The 11477-nt window shown below is 38.4% G+C and overlaps 2 protein-coding genes across 2 annotated transcripts; one reads left to right on the forward strand and one right to left on the reverse strand.

The window, feature by feature from the left end:
* Positions 1-578: 578 nt before the first annotated feature.
* Positions 579-3353, forward strand: LOC116257992 (mitochondrial import inner membrane translocase subunit TIM8-like). Its single transcript, XM_031635040.2, has 3 exons — positions 579-714; positions 1849-1985; positions 2687-3353. Exons 1-3 carry the CDS (start codon positions 667-669, stop codon positions 2784-2786), a joined length of 285 nt encoding a protein of 94 aa, XP_031490900.1. The 5' UTR covers positions 579-666; the 3' UTR covers positions 2787-3353.
* A 4537-nt stretch (positions 3354-7890) lies between these two features.
* Positions 7891-10272, reverse strand: LOC116258080 (double-stranded RNA-binding protein 3). Its single transcript, XM_031635182.2, has 4 exons — positions 9898-10272; positions 9486-9733; positions 9123-9342; positions 7891-9004 (listed from the first exon to the last, which is right to left on the reverse strand). Exons 2-4 carry the CDS (start codon positions 9729-9731, stop codon positions 7998-8000), a joined length of 1473 nt encoding a protein of 490 aa, XP_031491042.1. The 5' UTR covers positions 9732-9733; positions 9898-10272; the 3' UTR covers positions 7891-7997.
* Positions 10273-11477: the final 1205 nt, after the last annotated feature.

Here is an 11477-nt window from a genome sequence, read left to right on the forward strand (position 1 = left end):
CGAGTTTTCTTTCCACACTCTTTGTGCAAATTTGTGTTCTTTGTTTTCGAGAAAGCATTCAAGTGATCTGCGCCCACTTGAACGAAAGCGAAGGCTTGCGGCTAACTGGCGAGAGTTTGCCGCGCTGCACGGGTTGAAGGAGTCGGCCCGTGACACTATGAATACTTGCATTAATAAAATTATGTCATGTACAAAGCAAATAAAATAAAAGATGCCACGTAACTTTTCTCGAACAATTTATTCCCTCAATTTAAAAAAGACTCAATTAGTGTGGAAGGAAAAATTTAAAGAACAAATTAGGCTATCCAGTGTTTCATTTTAGCATTATTTATTTCTCTTGCAGGTGTGTCATAAAAAAAAAGAAATTATTCGAGTAAATAAGAAAAAATGTTATTTTATTGTATTCTAATTTCTACTGCACTTTAATTGAGAAAATAGTGAAGTTATTACATTGTTGCTTTTCTTTGTCTTAGTTTTTGAAATTGACTTGCTGCTAAAGAGTTGTTCTTGTTCGACATTTTAGATAATCTGTCGTCCAGTAGTTGGATTTGGACCTACCTGTTTTAATGATTCAGGATCGAAAATTGAGACCATATCCGTCTATCTGATACTCGGAGGTTCGAAGGGTTTAACGGTTCAGGGTTTTAGAGAGAGAGAGAGAGAGAGATGGACTCTTCTTCGGTCGACTCGTCCGAGTTTCAGAGGTTCCTCGAGGCAAGCAGTTTCTCTCTGTTGAATGTGTTTCTTCTCTCCCTGTGCTTCCTGATTTTGTTTCCGTTGCTTCTTTTTTGAACAAAATTCAGATTTATCCACCGTCACGTCATTCATTTCTAGTTCTCGAAGGAAATTTTCGTATAAGTGTCTGTATTATAGAGGTTGGATGACTTCCCCTTGCTACAGCTAATATGTTTATTGAAGAAATTTTATGAGGTGCCGTTGTTCTGACTCAAAGCAGGGACATTAGTGTTTGGTATCATCATTTTGGTTAAGTCTCGTAATATTATAGGTTATGAAAAGCGAGGATGTCATCTAACATAGTTGGATTTATGTTTTTGTTTCCCTTTGGTGTTTGATTACTTTGCTTCTTTCTGTGACTTCTTTGTAGTTTGTAGCATAAACAACCCATGTAGTTTTTTCTCCACAGATTGTTGTGTGGTCTATGGCAGCATACTTGAGGGTTTATTAATTCTTATGTTTGCTGCTGAATTTTTCTTTTATGTGAATTTAAAATGCGTTTAAGCTTTGGGTTTTCTCTTGTCTAGTTGGAAGGCTATCATGGCAGTATTCTTCATCGTATTGTTTAATGCACTGCACTATCAGACTTGGGCCTTGTTTTTTTATTGTTCTTCAATCCTGAGGTGAACCATGTCCATAATTGCTGAGACTGGTTCCGCTTTGGCTGGACCTAGGAACTAAGACACTCTTGAGTAAATAACAATTACGTTACTCAGAATTTGGGAGTAAAGCATCAATTCCATTCACACAAACAGAATTTGGAAGTAAAAACACTAATTATATTCACATAAATATGAACTGCGACTTGTACAATGTCCAGTTCATTGTCTGCACTGAGGAAGGTTCTGGCTTCTCTTATGCAATTTCAGCAAGTCCAGGCATCACTTGTGCATTCTCAACATGCTGTGGATGTTTCTTGCCTTTTTAGAATTCAGAGTTGCTGTTCTAATCAGGTATCTGTGGTTACTCGTATCTAAAAACAATAATTAATGTCAATAAACAAAGTGTAGTAGTTGAAAACAACTGGCAGTGGAGGTACTTCTGTTGGCATTTCTCTGCATTCTACAGCTTTTTGGTTATGTTAGCACTCTGAAATTACCAACTACCTTGCAGCAAGAAAAAGGAAGGGCTATGGTGAACGAAATGGTGGGGAAGCTCACAAGTATATGCTGGGATAAGTGCATAACCGGTACTCCAGGCAGCAAATTCAGCTCTAGTGAAGTATCTTGTCTCACCAATTGTGCTCAGAGGTATTTAGACATGAGTAAAATCATTATGCAGCGTTTCCAGTCAATGCAATGACTTGCTTGTGCTTGTCCAAGGAGTAACTTCTTTAAGTTACCAAATTTCCATGTAAATGTTTAGAATTCCACTCTAGATAAATGTAACTGGGCAGTTTTTGACAGTTTAACCTCTTGAAAGTGCTATAGAGCTTGGTGTCCTTTTAAAACTTGTTCACTGTGGCCATAACATGCTGTCATCCTTTTAATCTATCATGTACTAAGCTTACATGCATTGCCATTTTATGCTCAATCGACTTCAGCTGATACTGGGGTTCAAAGGGGCTTCCCTTTGGACTTTTACACTGTTGGGAGGCGGCAAAAGGTACAGCAAGGCTGGGTATCTCTAGTTGTAAGAAAAACATCAGCTCATTGATATCATTTTATTATTCAATTTTCTATTCCCTACCTAGATTTCTCAGGTAGCTAGGGCGCAGCCCTATCTTATGCAGATATGGCTTCCACTGAGATCCTATCTCTGTCTTCTTGGTTATTTGTTGCCTTGCATCCTCCTCCATCCTTCTTGGCTGAGTCATTTTCTAGAGGATTGAGTTGCTCATATAACTGAACGCTATGCTCCAAGCAATCTATGCCCCCGTGCATCTATAGGAGTTGTTGAAAGTGCACTTCAACGACTCTACTTACTGATACAAATCCTTACCTTTTAACAGTTGCAGACACGAAGCGATTGGCATAATGGTGCAGACTGTGAGTGTCATGGGCAGTCATGGTTCCAACAGAAAGCATCACACCTTATACAATTTTAAGTAACACAACCTGAGACTGGGGGTAACTTTCTGCTCCTTCAAAGACCCGCTAGGTATGCATTTCTTCTCAAACTTGTTGAGAAAGCAAAGAGAACAAAATAGTTTTCACACCCTTTGAGCATGTGGAACTTTAGTTCTGCCACCAGCATGCCATTCGTAAGACTGCAAGTTCATCTGCTCATTTAGTTGCAGAAAGCTACTTCTGCAACCTGTGTTGGTGGATTCAAATCTGTGTGGGGAAGATGGGGAGCATCAGCTGAGAAGAGGCCAAAAAATTGTCATACTTCGTTGCATCATTGTCGAGCAGTACAGGGGAACTACACGTCTTTCATTGTCCATGAGGCTGTGGGTAAAGAAAATCCCACCAAACTACCTATGTTCCTGTGTCTCTCTGTGATTGCCAAAAACAGTAGCACTTCTTTGAAAAAAAGGGCACACACACAGACAGAGCAATACAGATAAGAAGAGATCACATAAGCTTGACTGCGTCTCATATCCACTGTAAAAGTACTAAAAAACTGAAACAACATTTTCATACTAGTAAAACGGCATCTGAAGCTTGATCTCTGGTCAAAACCCACAACCGAAATACCAGCAGTGTCAGATGTGGATGTTCTCTGTCCTCCCAATTAATCCATCTAATCAAGCGCCCACAAGGCTTAAAAGATTATTGTTCATGAAAACAACTTGACTTAAAGTATCTTCTGTGCTTAATTAGTAATCATAAACATGTTGGTATTGACAATGACGATTAGTGTTTATATCTTCATAATGGTCATAGCCACAACTACTGCATTTCCTTGTTTTCATCTTGAAGGTTAACTGATTAAATTGGGTAATAGTCGATAATACAAAAGAGAAATTTTGCCCATAACTGCCTGTACTTGGCGGAAGTTTGAATGTGATTCTTTTGTCCCTGTCTACTATCCTGTAAGAAAGAGATCATATTTAGGCTTTGAAAAAATCGGCAGGGAAACAAGGCGCGGTTGTGCTTAGCTCGTCCAAAATTGTGAAGTGGCTCAAAAGGTGTCGGATAAGTGGGAGCTGCTTCCGATTCAGCCTAAATCCGCTACTGTAATTGAATAAATGGTGAACTGATCCAGCTGTTTCTAATCCGATTTCATGTCAAATCTTTTCAAGGCATGGGTCAGTCGAAAAGAACCGGTTCTTTCACATGGTTTTCTACTAAATGCAGCTTGCTGTTGCAAACTGTTCCAAACTGCTGCTGGGCAGTGTGCATGGAAACTGTTATTTGACAACAACTGAAATGGTGCAGACACCAGTTTCTGCCATTGATGGTGCCAGCAGAGGAAAGCTTATTTTAACAGGAAAAATTTTCAGCAGTAACCAAAAGGAGAGGGCTGCCCATTTAGCATCTCATCAAACTTTCAGAGCTGAGCAGCCCAAGTGTGGCCCCTACCTTTGCTGCAAGGAACATGGCCCCCATACAAGCATTGCATTGGGGAAAAAGAGAAAATTTGTCTATGGTCCACAGTGAAAGGTTAGCAGCAGTGTTTAAGGCACAGCAGGCCCATCCATTGTTTTCTCTTCTTCATCATCTTCGAGAGAACAAGTGGTTAATAACCTACTGCCTGAAGAAGACCTGATGACCCCTCATTCCCCCCTACATCAGGACCTCGGTACACCCTTTAACTTGAGTGTCGTGATCTCACCTTTTACGGTCTATGATAATGAGTATAACTTGAGTGTCATGATCTCACCTTTTACGGCCCAAGAAAATAGTACCCATGAGAATCGAATAGGCGAAGTGCCTTCAATACACCTACCTTTTAAACCAGTTATACTAGGCCCCCTTAAAGTCATATTATTTATCATATTATAGGCAGCCAAAAAATAGATTTTGCAAACATATCCACAAATATAGTTCTTAGAGTACTATCATAAAAACTTTTCCTCAACACTTTTTTGCAAAGTTTTGTTCTTCAGAAAATATTGGGAATTCCACACACACACAATATATATATATATATATATACCAAAACAATTTGGAGAATAAGAGTTGTGGACTAATTTTCTTATGTTGATGAAGAGTTGGAATAGTTTTTAAACTTTTCCAAATAAACAAAAGATGGAGCGGTAAACAAAGAACACGCTAAAAGTGATTTGAACTAAAAATGACAATATATAATGATATCATCACACAAATAATTTTTCGCAGTATTTAAAGGCTGAAGCAATTATGAAAAGGCGATTAACATTTGAGCAAGTATTAAATCACTGCTCAATTTTAAAAAAAATAATAAATGGACAGCCAATTTTGAGAGCAATATACAAAGGGCCTCCTACCGACAAAAGACAGTAATTTTTTATACAATAATGAAAAAAAGATATTGTACTCCTTTGATTAACGAAAGATATATCACATTTAGGATGGATATTTGTGTTATTTTACACAAAAAAATTTGATGTTTACTATTTAATGGGCAACCCTTTGATAATCTCATATGCAAATAATGAGTGTCTATTTATTAACTTTTAAAAGTTGAACAGTATTTGCTATTTGCTAATCATTAATGCAGTTTTTTCTTAAAAATGTTATGAAAAAAATTCTTTGAAACTAAATTATTTTTGAGTGAAAAATGCAACAATTTTAAACTGTAGCGCTTATTTGTTACCATGTTTTATGTTAAAACCCAAGGAGATGGGCAACTTCAGAGGGCCTCGGCGATGAGGCAGCTGGTCATGGGTTCAAACCTCATCAGCTCTTTTCCCCATACGCCTATTGTCTCTCCCCAAATCAATCCTAAAGGGCATTTCTTTCTTCGTTTCATGTTGGAGAGAAGAAGCCCAGAAGGTGACCATATAAGCATGACAAGTTAAATCAGCAACGCCAAGTCCTTCACTCCAAAGTGATTTTCTTGCTTATGGAAATAAATAAGTAAATAAATAAATTATATATATATATATATATATATATATATATATATATATATATATATATATATATATATATATATATATATATATATATATATATATATATTGTCATATGCCAAATTTTGCTGGAGGTCCGAATGGCTGAAAATTAAAATGTGTTAATCGACAGTACCGTTACTAAAAGTGCCATGAACTATTGTTGTAACATAAGTTGCCGCTAATGCTCCTTGTCAATAGTTCAATAGTTTTTCAATTTCCGCAATTTCCAGCATCAGACATTTATATGCCAAATTGATAAGGCACAATGTCAATACTTAATTTTTTCCACATCAATGGTTGAGAGAAATCAATGAGAAAAAAAATGTGAAATAATATTAAATGATGAAAATGTCTTATTATCAAGAGCTGAGAGATTGTTTCTTATCCATCTATCATGTAGGTGTTTAGCGCACGCACACGTACACACACACACATATATATATATATATATATGAACATAATACTAGATTACAAAAACATTTTTCTCCTCGTTTTTTTAACCTCTATCACGTTGGATCAAACGACTTAGAATAGATAGTTGGGTGACTCTATCATAGTTGATCAAATGACCCTAGTTAAATGCTAAGTAACTTTAAAAGCTAGAGTCATCATTCAGTATATATATATATATATATTCACAAGGTTGCCGGATGACCAAAAGTAAAAAAATATACAATTAAAAACAGTTATGATATAAGCATTAGCAACAATTTACGACGTACTAAGAGCTATGGTGTTTTGAGCAACTATTCATAATGCTTTTAGTGACAGTCTTTTAATTTTTTTAGCGATCCAGCACATAGTAATCATAGAATTCTCTTATCAAAACACACAAATACACATAATAATGAAGGTTGAAGGCAGAGATGGTTATTAGCCAGAATACCGCCAAGTCTCCTATACTTAATCTTTCTGTCTTTTTGCCTTTGAAAAAAAAAAAAAAACCGAAGGCAGAGATTATTTTCTCTCTCTATATATTACGCAAGATATGTCTCTATCCAAGCAGATAAGTATGACAAATACCATAAAAATGTCTAAATTTCAGTGAAAAAATGATGGCCGTTGATTTTTTAAAAACTTTATAAAATTTGATTTAGACAACCGATTTTCATGTTTTCCTTTGAATTCTTTAAATTCTTGATATATGCAACAACCCATATGGTTAGATTTGTGAAAGACAGCATTGAATGTGCCTGAGAGTTAGGTGGCTAAGAGACAAGCCATGAGTGGGAGGTGCAATTGATTGCGTCCAACCTTTTCAAACCATCCTCTGGTTTGGCCATTTTCCCGAAGTTTTATCAAGTTCTAACCATACAATCGATGCAAGATATTCAATTTTTTTGCATAAAAAATCATAAAAGGCGAAAGTGTAGATTGAGTTTTATAAAAAAAAATGAAAATTAACACTCAATTTTCTTAAAATAATAGGGGATCATAGATTACATTTACATCTGATTGAGTGAAACAGAGATTAAATTGATATATCAAACTGGTTTTGCTGCAGAAAACTTGGGAATACGATGAAGCAATTCTTCATATGTTTGCATCGTGAGAGGGAATGTTTCGGGTTGTGTTCTAGAGAGAGAAAAGAGCGGCGATGTAAAGGGGACAATTGTGGGTTAAACCTGGGGGAATTACGGAGATGGAGGTGCTGCTGGTATGAGCAAAGGGCCGGGAGGACAGCAGAAAGGGCAGGATAGAAGAAGGTGATGGCTCGCTCCCAATGTTACTCTGATACGGACCCCAGCATTAATGGAGGAGAGTGAAGGGAGGGCAGCTCATTAATGGACTCCCCACAACTTAACGTTGCGTTTATCAGCCCATCTGTTCGTTTCCCAGACACCATTAAATGCTCCCATCTGCCCCTCCCCTGCACACCCCTCCCCACCATTAACACGCCTCTCTGTCCCTCTCTCCCTTGCTGTGGCTCTCTTTTTTCTCACTCTAATTAATCACGACCTGCACCACCCCCATTATTCAGCTTTGCTATTATTGTTATTTACGCCGATCTTCACTATTAGTTTTTATTTTCAGGGAGAGCAAAGGAGAGGGGAAAAAGGACTGAAGATTTCCTACGGTAAATTTGGTTCATATCCAACCCACAAAATTTTTTCTTTTCTCACAAAGTTTTCCAAGACAAGAAAACCCAAGAGTTTCAGAAGAAAGAACAATGGGTCTTCAAAATCTAAACACAATTTTATAGGTTTATACTCATAACACAGTTGCAGCATTTGATGGTAGTGGCGCTGATGTGAAACCATCATCAGTATGGTGTGGTTTATATGGAGAGACTGTTCATCTTTGAAGCTGCCTGTGAGATGTCCTGTGCATTTGAACAAGATGCTTCTTGCTTCTGTACTTGTTCTGGAGGAGGAGGAGGAGGAGGAGAAGGGGAAGGAGGCCTGACTGGTGGAGCAGCACACACTGGTATCACGGAGCGTATATGAACAGCAGGAGCCATTGCATGAGAAGGGAAGTCTGAACCACAGAACATCCTTGGAGGAAGGATTGGAGACCTATGAGCCATTGGTGGTGGAGCTGGTACCCTGAAATTTTTAAGTGATCTTATCAAGGTCGGTTCAGTGTTCTGCTCAGGCTGGAGGTTCAATGGCAAAAACGGCTTAGAGAAATTGGGTTTAGGCCTGAAAGCATTGGACGTGCAACTGAGGTTTGCTTCTTTTTCAATGGCTTTGGATGGAACATGCTGTTCTGTCTTCCTACCATTAAGCCATTCCTCTTCGTCTCTCTGATGTTCTTCAATTGGAGGAGGAACCTCCTCTGCTCTGACCTGGGGTTTGCTCCTAATCTGTACAGGAATTGCTCTAGTTTGATTTAGAGCAAGAGATGGTGGTGCTGCTGCTTCTTTTGAACAAACTGATCCGCTCGATTGAGATGGCGATTCTTTAGGTTTTTGTTGTTGGTGGTGGTAGATGTTCACAGGTGGTAGAAGTTTCGAACATGCTCGAGGAGCAGAGATGGATACGAAAACACCTTGTTGATGTGGCTGCTGCTGAGTAGCATAGGATGGTAGTTCTGACAATAAATCTGGTGACCCCCATTGCTGACATTGAAGAGAAGTCTGAGAATGAATTAGGTATTTATCCTTGTAGTTCATCATCATCCTTTTCCTGACCAGATTCTGTTGGTGTTCCCTCTGCCGTACTGCTTTGTTGGTCTCATCTTTGGGTCTCAGAGAAGAGAGAGCCCGGGCCACAATTACTTGTTCCTGCTCTTCACCATTATCAGACTCCTTGCTGATTTGAAACAAAGAGTTCAAATTTGGCACTGAAACACAAATGAAAAAACCAGGTATAAGCACTCCCCAACACAGAGACCGGAGAAGTAAATTAATGGAAATTCATCTCATCAAAGAGAAAAGGGGACTACGTCAGTCTCCACCTACATTGTTTGAGAGCAGACCAGGCAGCCATTGCAGCATTCTTCTCCGCTTGTTTCTTGGTTTTTGCCGGATCACCATTGAAGGTCATGCCAGCAAGTTCCACTGTGCAAGTGAACACAGGCATATGGCCTGGACCTGATCTCACAGTGGTGTATACAGGCAGGTTTAGGCCTGCTCTGTGAGCAGTCTCTTGAAGTAAGTTCTTGTAGACTCCAGTCTCATCCTGAAAGATGTAAGGTTTCACAAAAACCAGGAGCAGGAAGGGTGGAAAAATCCAGTAAATTGTATGAACTTTTGAAAAATCATGTCAATGTTGTCATATATTTATATATTTCAGAGAAAAACATGGTGGCATTCAAGACTCACAAGCACTTTTGCAGCCAGAGACTTGGGGGGGCCTCTTGTGGAGAGAGTGTTGAGTGCTACCTCAGCAGCAGCGTGCTCAGCCTGCCTCAGAGTTGTGCAGTAGCTCGGCCCTTCAAAGATCTCGCCATTGAAGTTCACAGAAGCTCTGAACCTCGGCGCATGATCTGGTCCTTCCCTGATACACGCATATGATGGAAGATTGAAGCAACTCCTCTGTGCTAGTTCTTGCAGCTGGTTCTTATACATGCCTACCAATCCAACCCAATGAAAGAAATCAAATAAGAAACATGAAACATATCAACCCCAGAAGAATAGAAACGAGAAACCGACATGATGAACAGTATTAATCTAACATAAGAAAGCAAAAGGTCCCCAATCTCTCAATCACAGAACAAAGCAGAAGGAAGTCTACCTTCTCGACTTGATGCTTCACTACTGCATGAGTTTCAGCCACTGCAAACAGCAAAACCTTTGTGGGGTTCTTCTAAACTAAGGCATGAGAGAGAGAGAGAGAAACAAAGAAAGAGAGAGAGAGAGAAACAAAGAAAGAGAGAGAGAGAGAAGGAGGTGAAATATCTGGGGGGGCGGGGGACTGATTCCTGTCTGTGAGGCCTTTTATTTGAGGCCGTCTCTCTTTCTCTGGATTTCTCTTCTCCCTTTGATTTTGTTACTATGCAGATAGAATTGGATTCTTAGGAGTTCGCTGCCAAGTTCAAACGCACGCTTTCCCAGCAGAGCACAGTTTTCCAGTACTGTGAACTCAAACCCAGAAGCCATTCTCCCCCTCACCACTGCCTTTAATGGGCATTTATAGCCTTCCTTTTAATTTAACTTGGCTTTTGCTCTTTCCAATTATCAGTTTTAATGGCCATTGTTTTGGGTCTTAACAGAAGCTTTAATGCACTGCAAGATTCTATTGCTCCTCTTCCCCACCTTAAAGCCTCCACTCCAAAGTCAATGGTCCACTGCCTGTCAAGACCTTGGATTCTCTCTTTCTCTCTCTCTCTAATATCTCTCTTTCTTTCTCTCTGTAAAAAGAAAAAGAAAAAACAGTAGCAGCTTCCTTACCCTGAAGAGAGGGATGGTTCCCAATCTGAATCTTGACTGCTCTTAATGTCACAACTCAAAAAAACACCAATTTGCTTGTAACTTTCTGTTCATGTGTCAACTAACTACAGTGTGCCCTTTTTACTTGTAGTCTGCTTGACCATGGTCAGCAGGAGTAAAGCTTTCAAGGTTTAGAAAAGGCCACATCTTCAATATCAGAGCTTTTAAGTATTTCTGTTGGCACAAAATCACTGCATTAATGACTATTAGACTTTTGATTTGTCTTCTTTAGCATTAATGTACTTTGAAAAAACAGCCATTCTTTGTTAGTTTAACCATGGTTAGTAGCCTAGTGTGGCTTCATAATGGAAAACTATTTCCAGTACTTGGGGCATTTCATTGAATCTCATTAACAAATTCAATTTCTGAATTAGGTCCAAATACTTTATTATAGATGCATAAATGCATTCATGCATGTATAATTAGCAGTAACACTTGCCTACCAGTAGAATGAACTTAAGGGAAAAAACTCTTTTTTTTTTTGTATTTGCTAAAATTTGTCATAAATGATTGGTATATGCTTCTCATGTTATATATGAAAAACTGGTAACAATCATGAAATGATTTACAATGCCAAGAGACACAAGATACAGAAAAAAAACAGATTCAGAGTAGAGGGACATTGTCCCATTGAGAGGAATGACCCTACCATGCAAACTAGGGTTGTCAATATATCATATTTGAATAGGATATCTGATCGTTTCGATCTGAAAAAACCGGATATGGAAAAAAAAATTAATATCCGATTAAGAAATCATATCAGATTCAGATTTAATAAATGGCATCCGATCGGATTCAGATTCAGATACATAAATATCTGATCGGATTCGTTCATTTTTAAACAATTATCTTGTATATAATGCTATTAAATTTTGAAAATTGGCA

This window comes from Nymphaea colorata, chromosome 7, assembly GCF_008831285.2.
Source record: "Nymphaea colorata isolate Beijing-Zhang1983 chromosome 7, ASM883128v2, whole genome shotgun sequence".
NCBI lineage: Eukaryota > Viridiplantae > Streptophyta > Magnoliopsida > Nymphaeales > Nymphaeaceae > Nymphaea > Nymphaea colorata.

Bases quoted from the DNA above. Each gene is read 5' to 3' on its own strand.
- LOC116257992 (XM_031635040.2), top strand. From the start codon at position 667: ATGGACTCTTCTTCGGTCGACTCGTCCGAGTTTCAGAGGTTCCTCGAG. The intron at 715-1,848 runs GCAAGCAGTTTC...ACTACCTTGCAG, and splicing joins AGTTTCAGAGGTTCCTCGAG to CAAGAAAAAGGAAGGGCTAT. The intron at 1,986-2,686 runs GTATTTAGACAT...ACCTTTTAACAG, and splicing joins CTCACCAATTGTGCTCAGAG to TTGCAGACACGAAGCGATTG.
- LOC116258080 (XM_031635182.2), bottom strand. From the start codon at position 9,731: ATGTATAAGAACCAGCTGCAAGAACTAGCACAGAGGAGTTGCTTCAAT. The intron at 9,343-9,485 runs GTGAGTCTTGAA...TACATCTTTCAG, and splicing joins CTCTGGCTGCAAAAGTGCTT to GATGAGACTGGAGTCTACAA. The intron at 9,005-9,122 runs GTAGGTGGAGAC...TTTGTGTTTCAG, and splicing joins CTGGTCTGCTCTCAAACAAT to TGCCAAATTTGAACTCTTTG.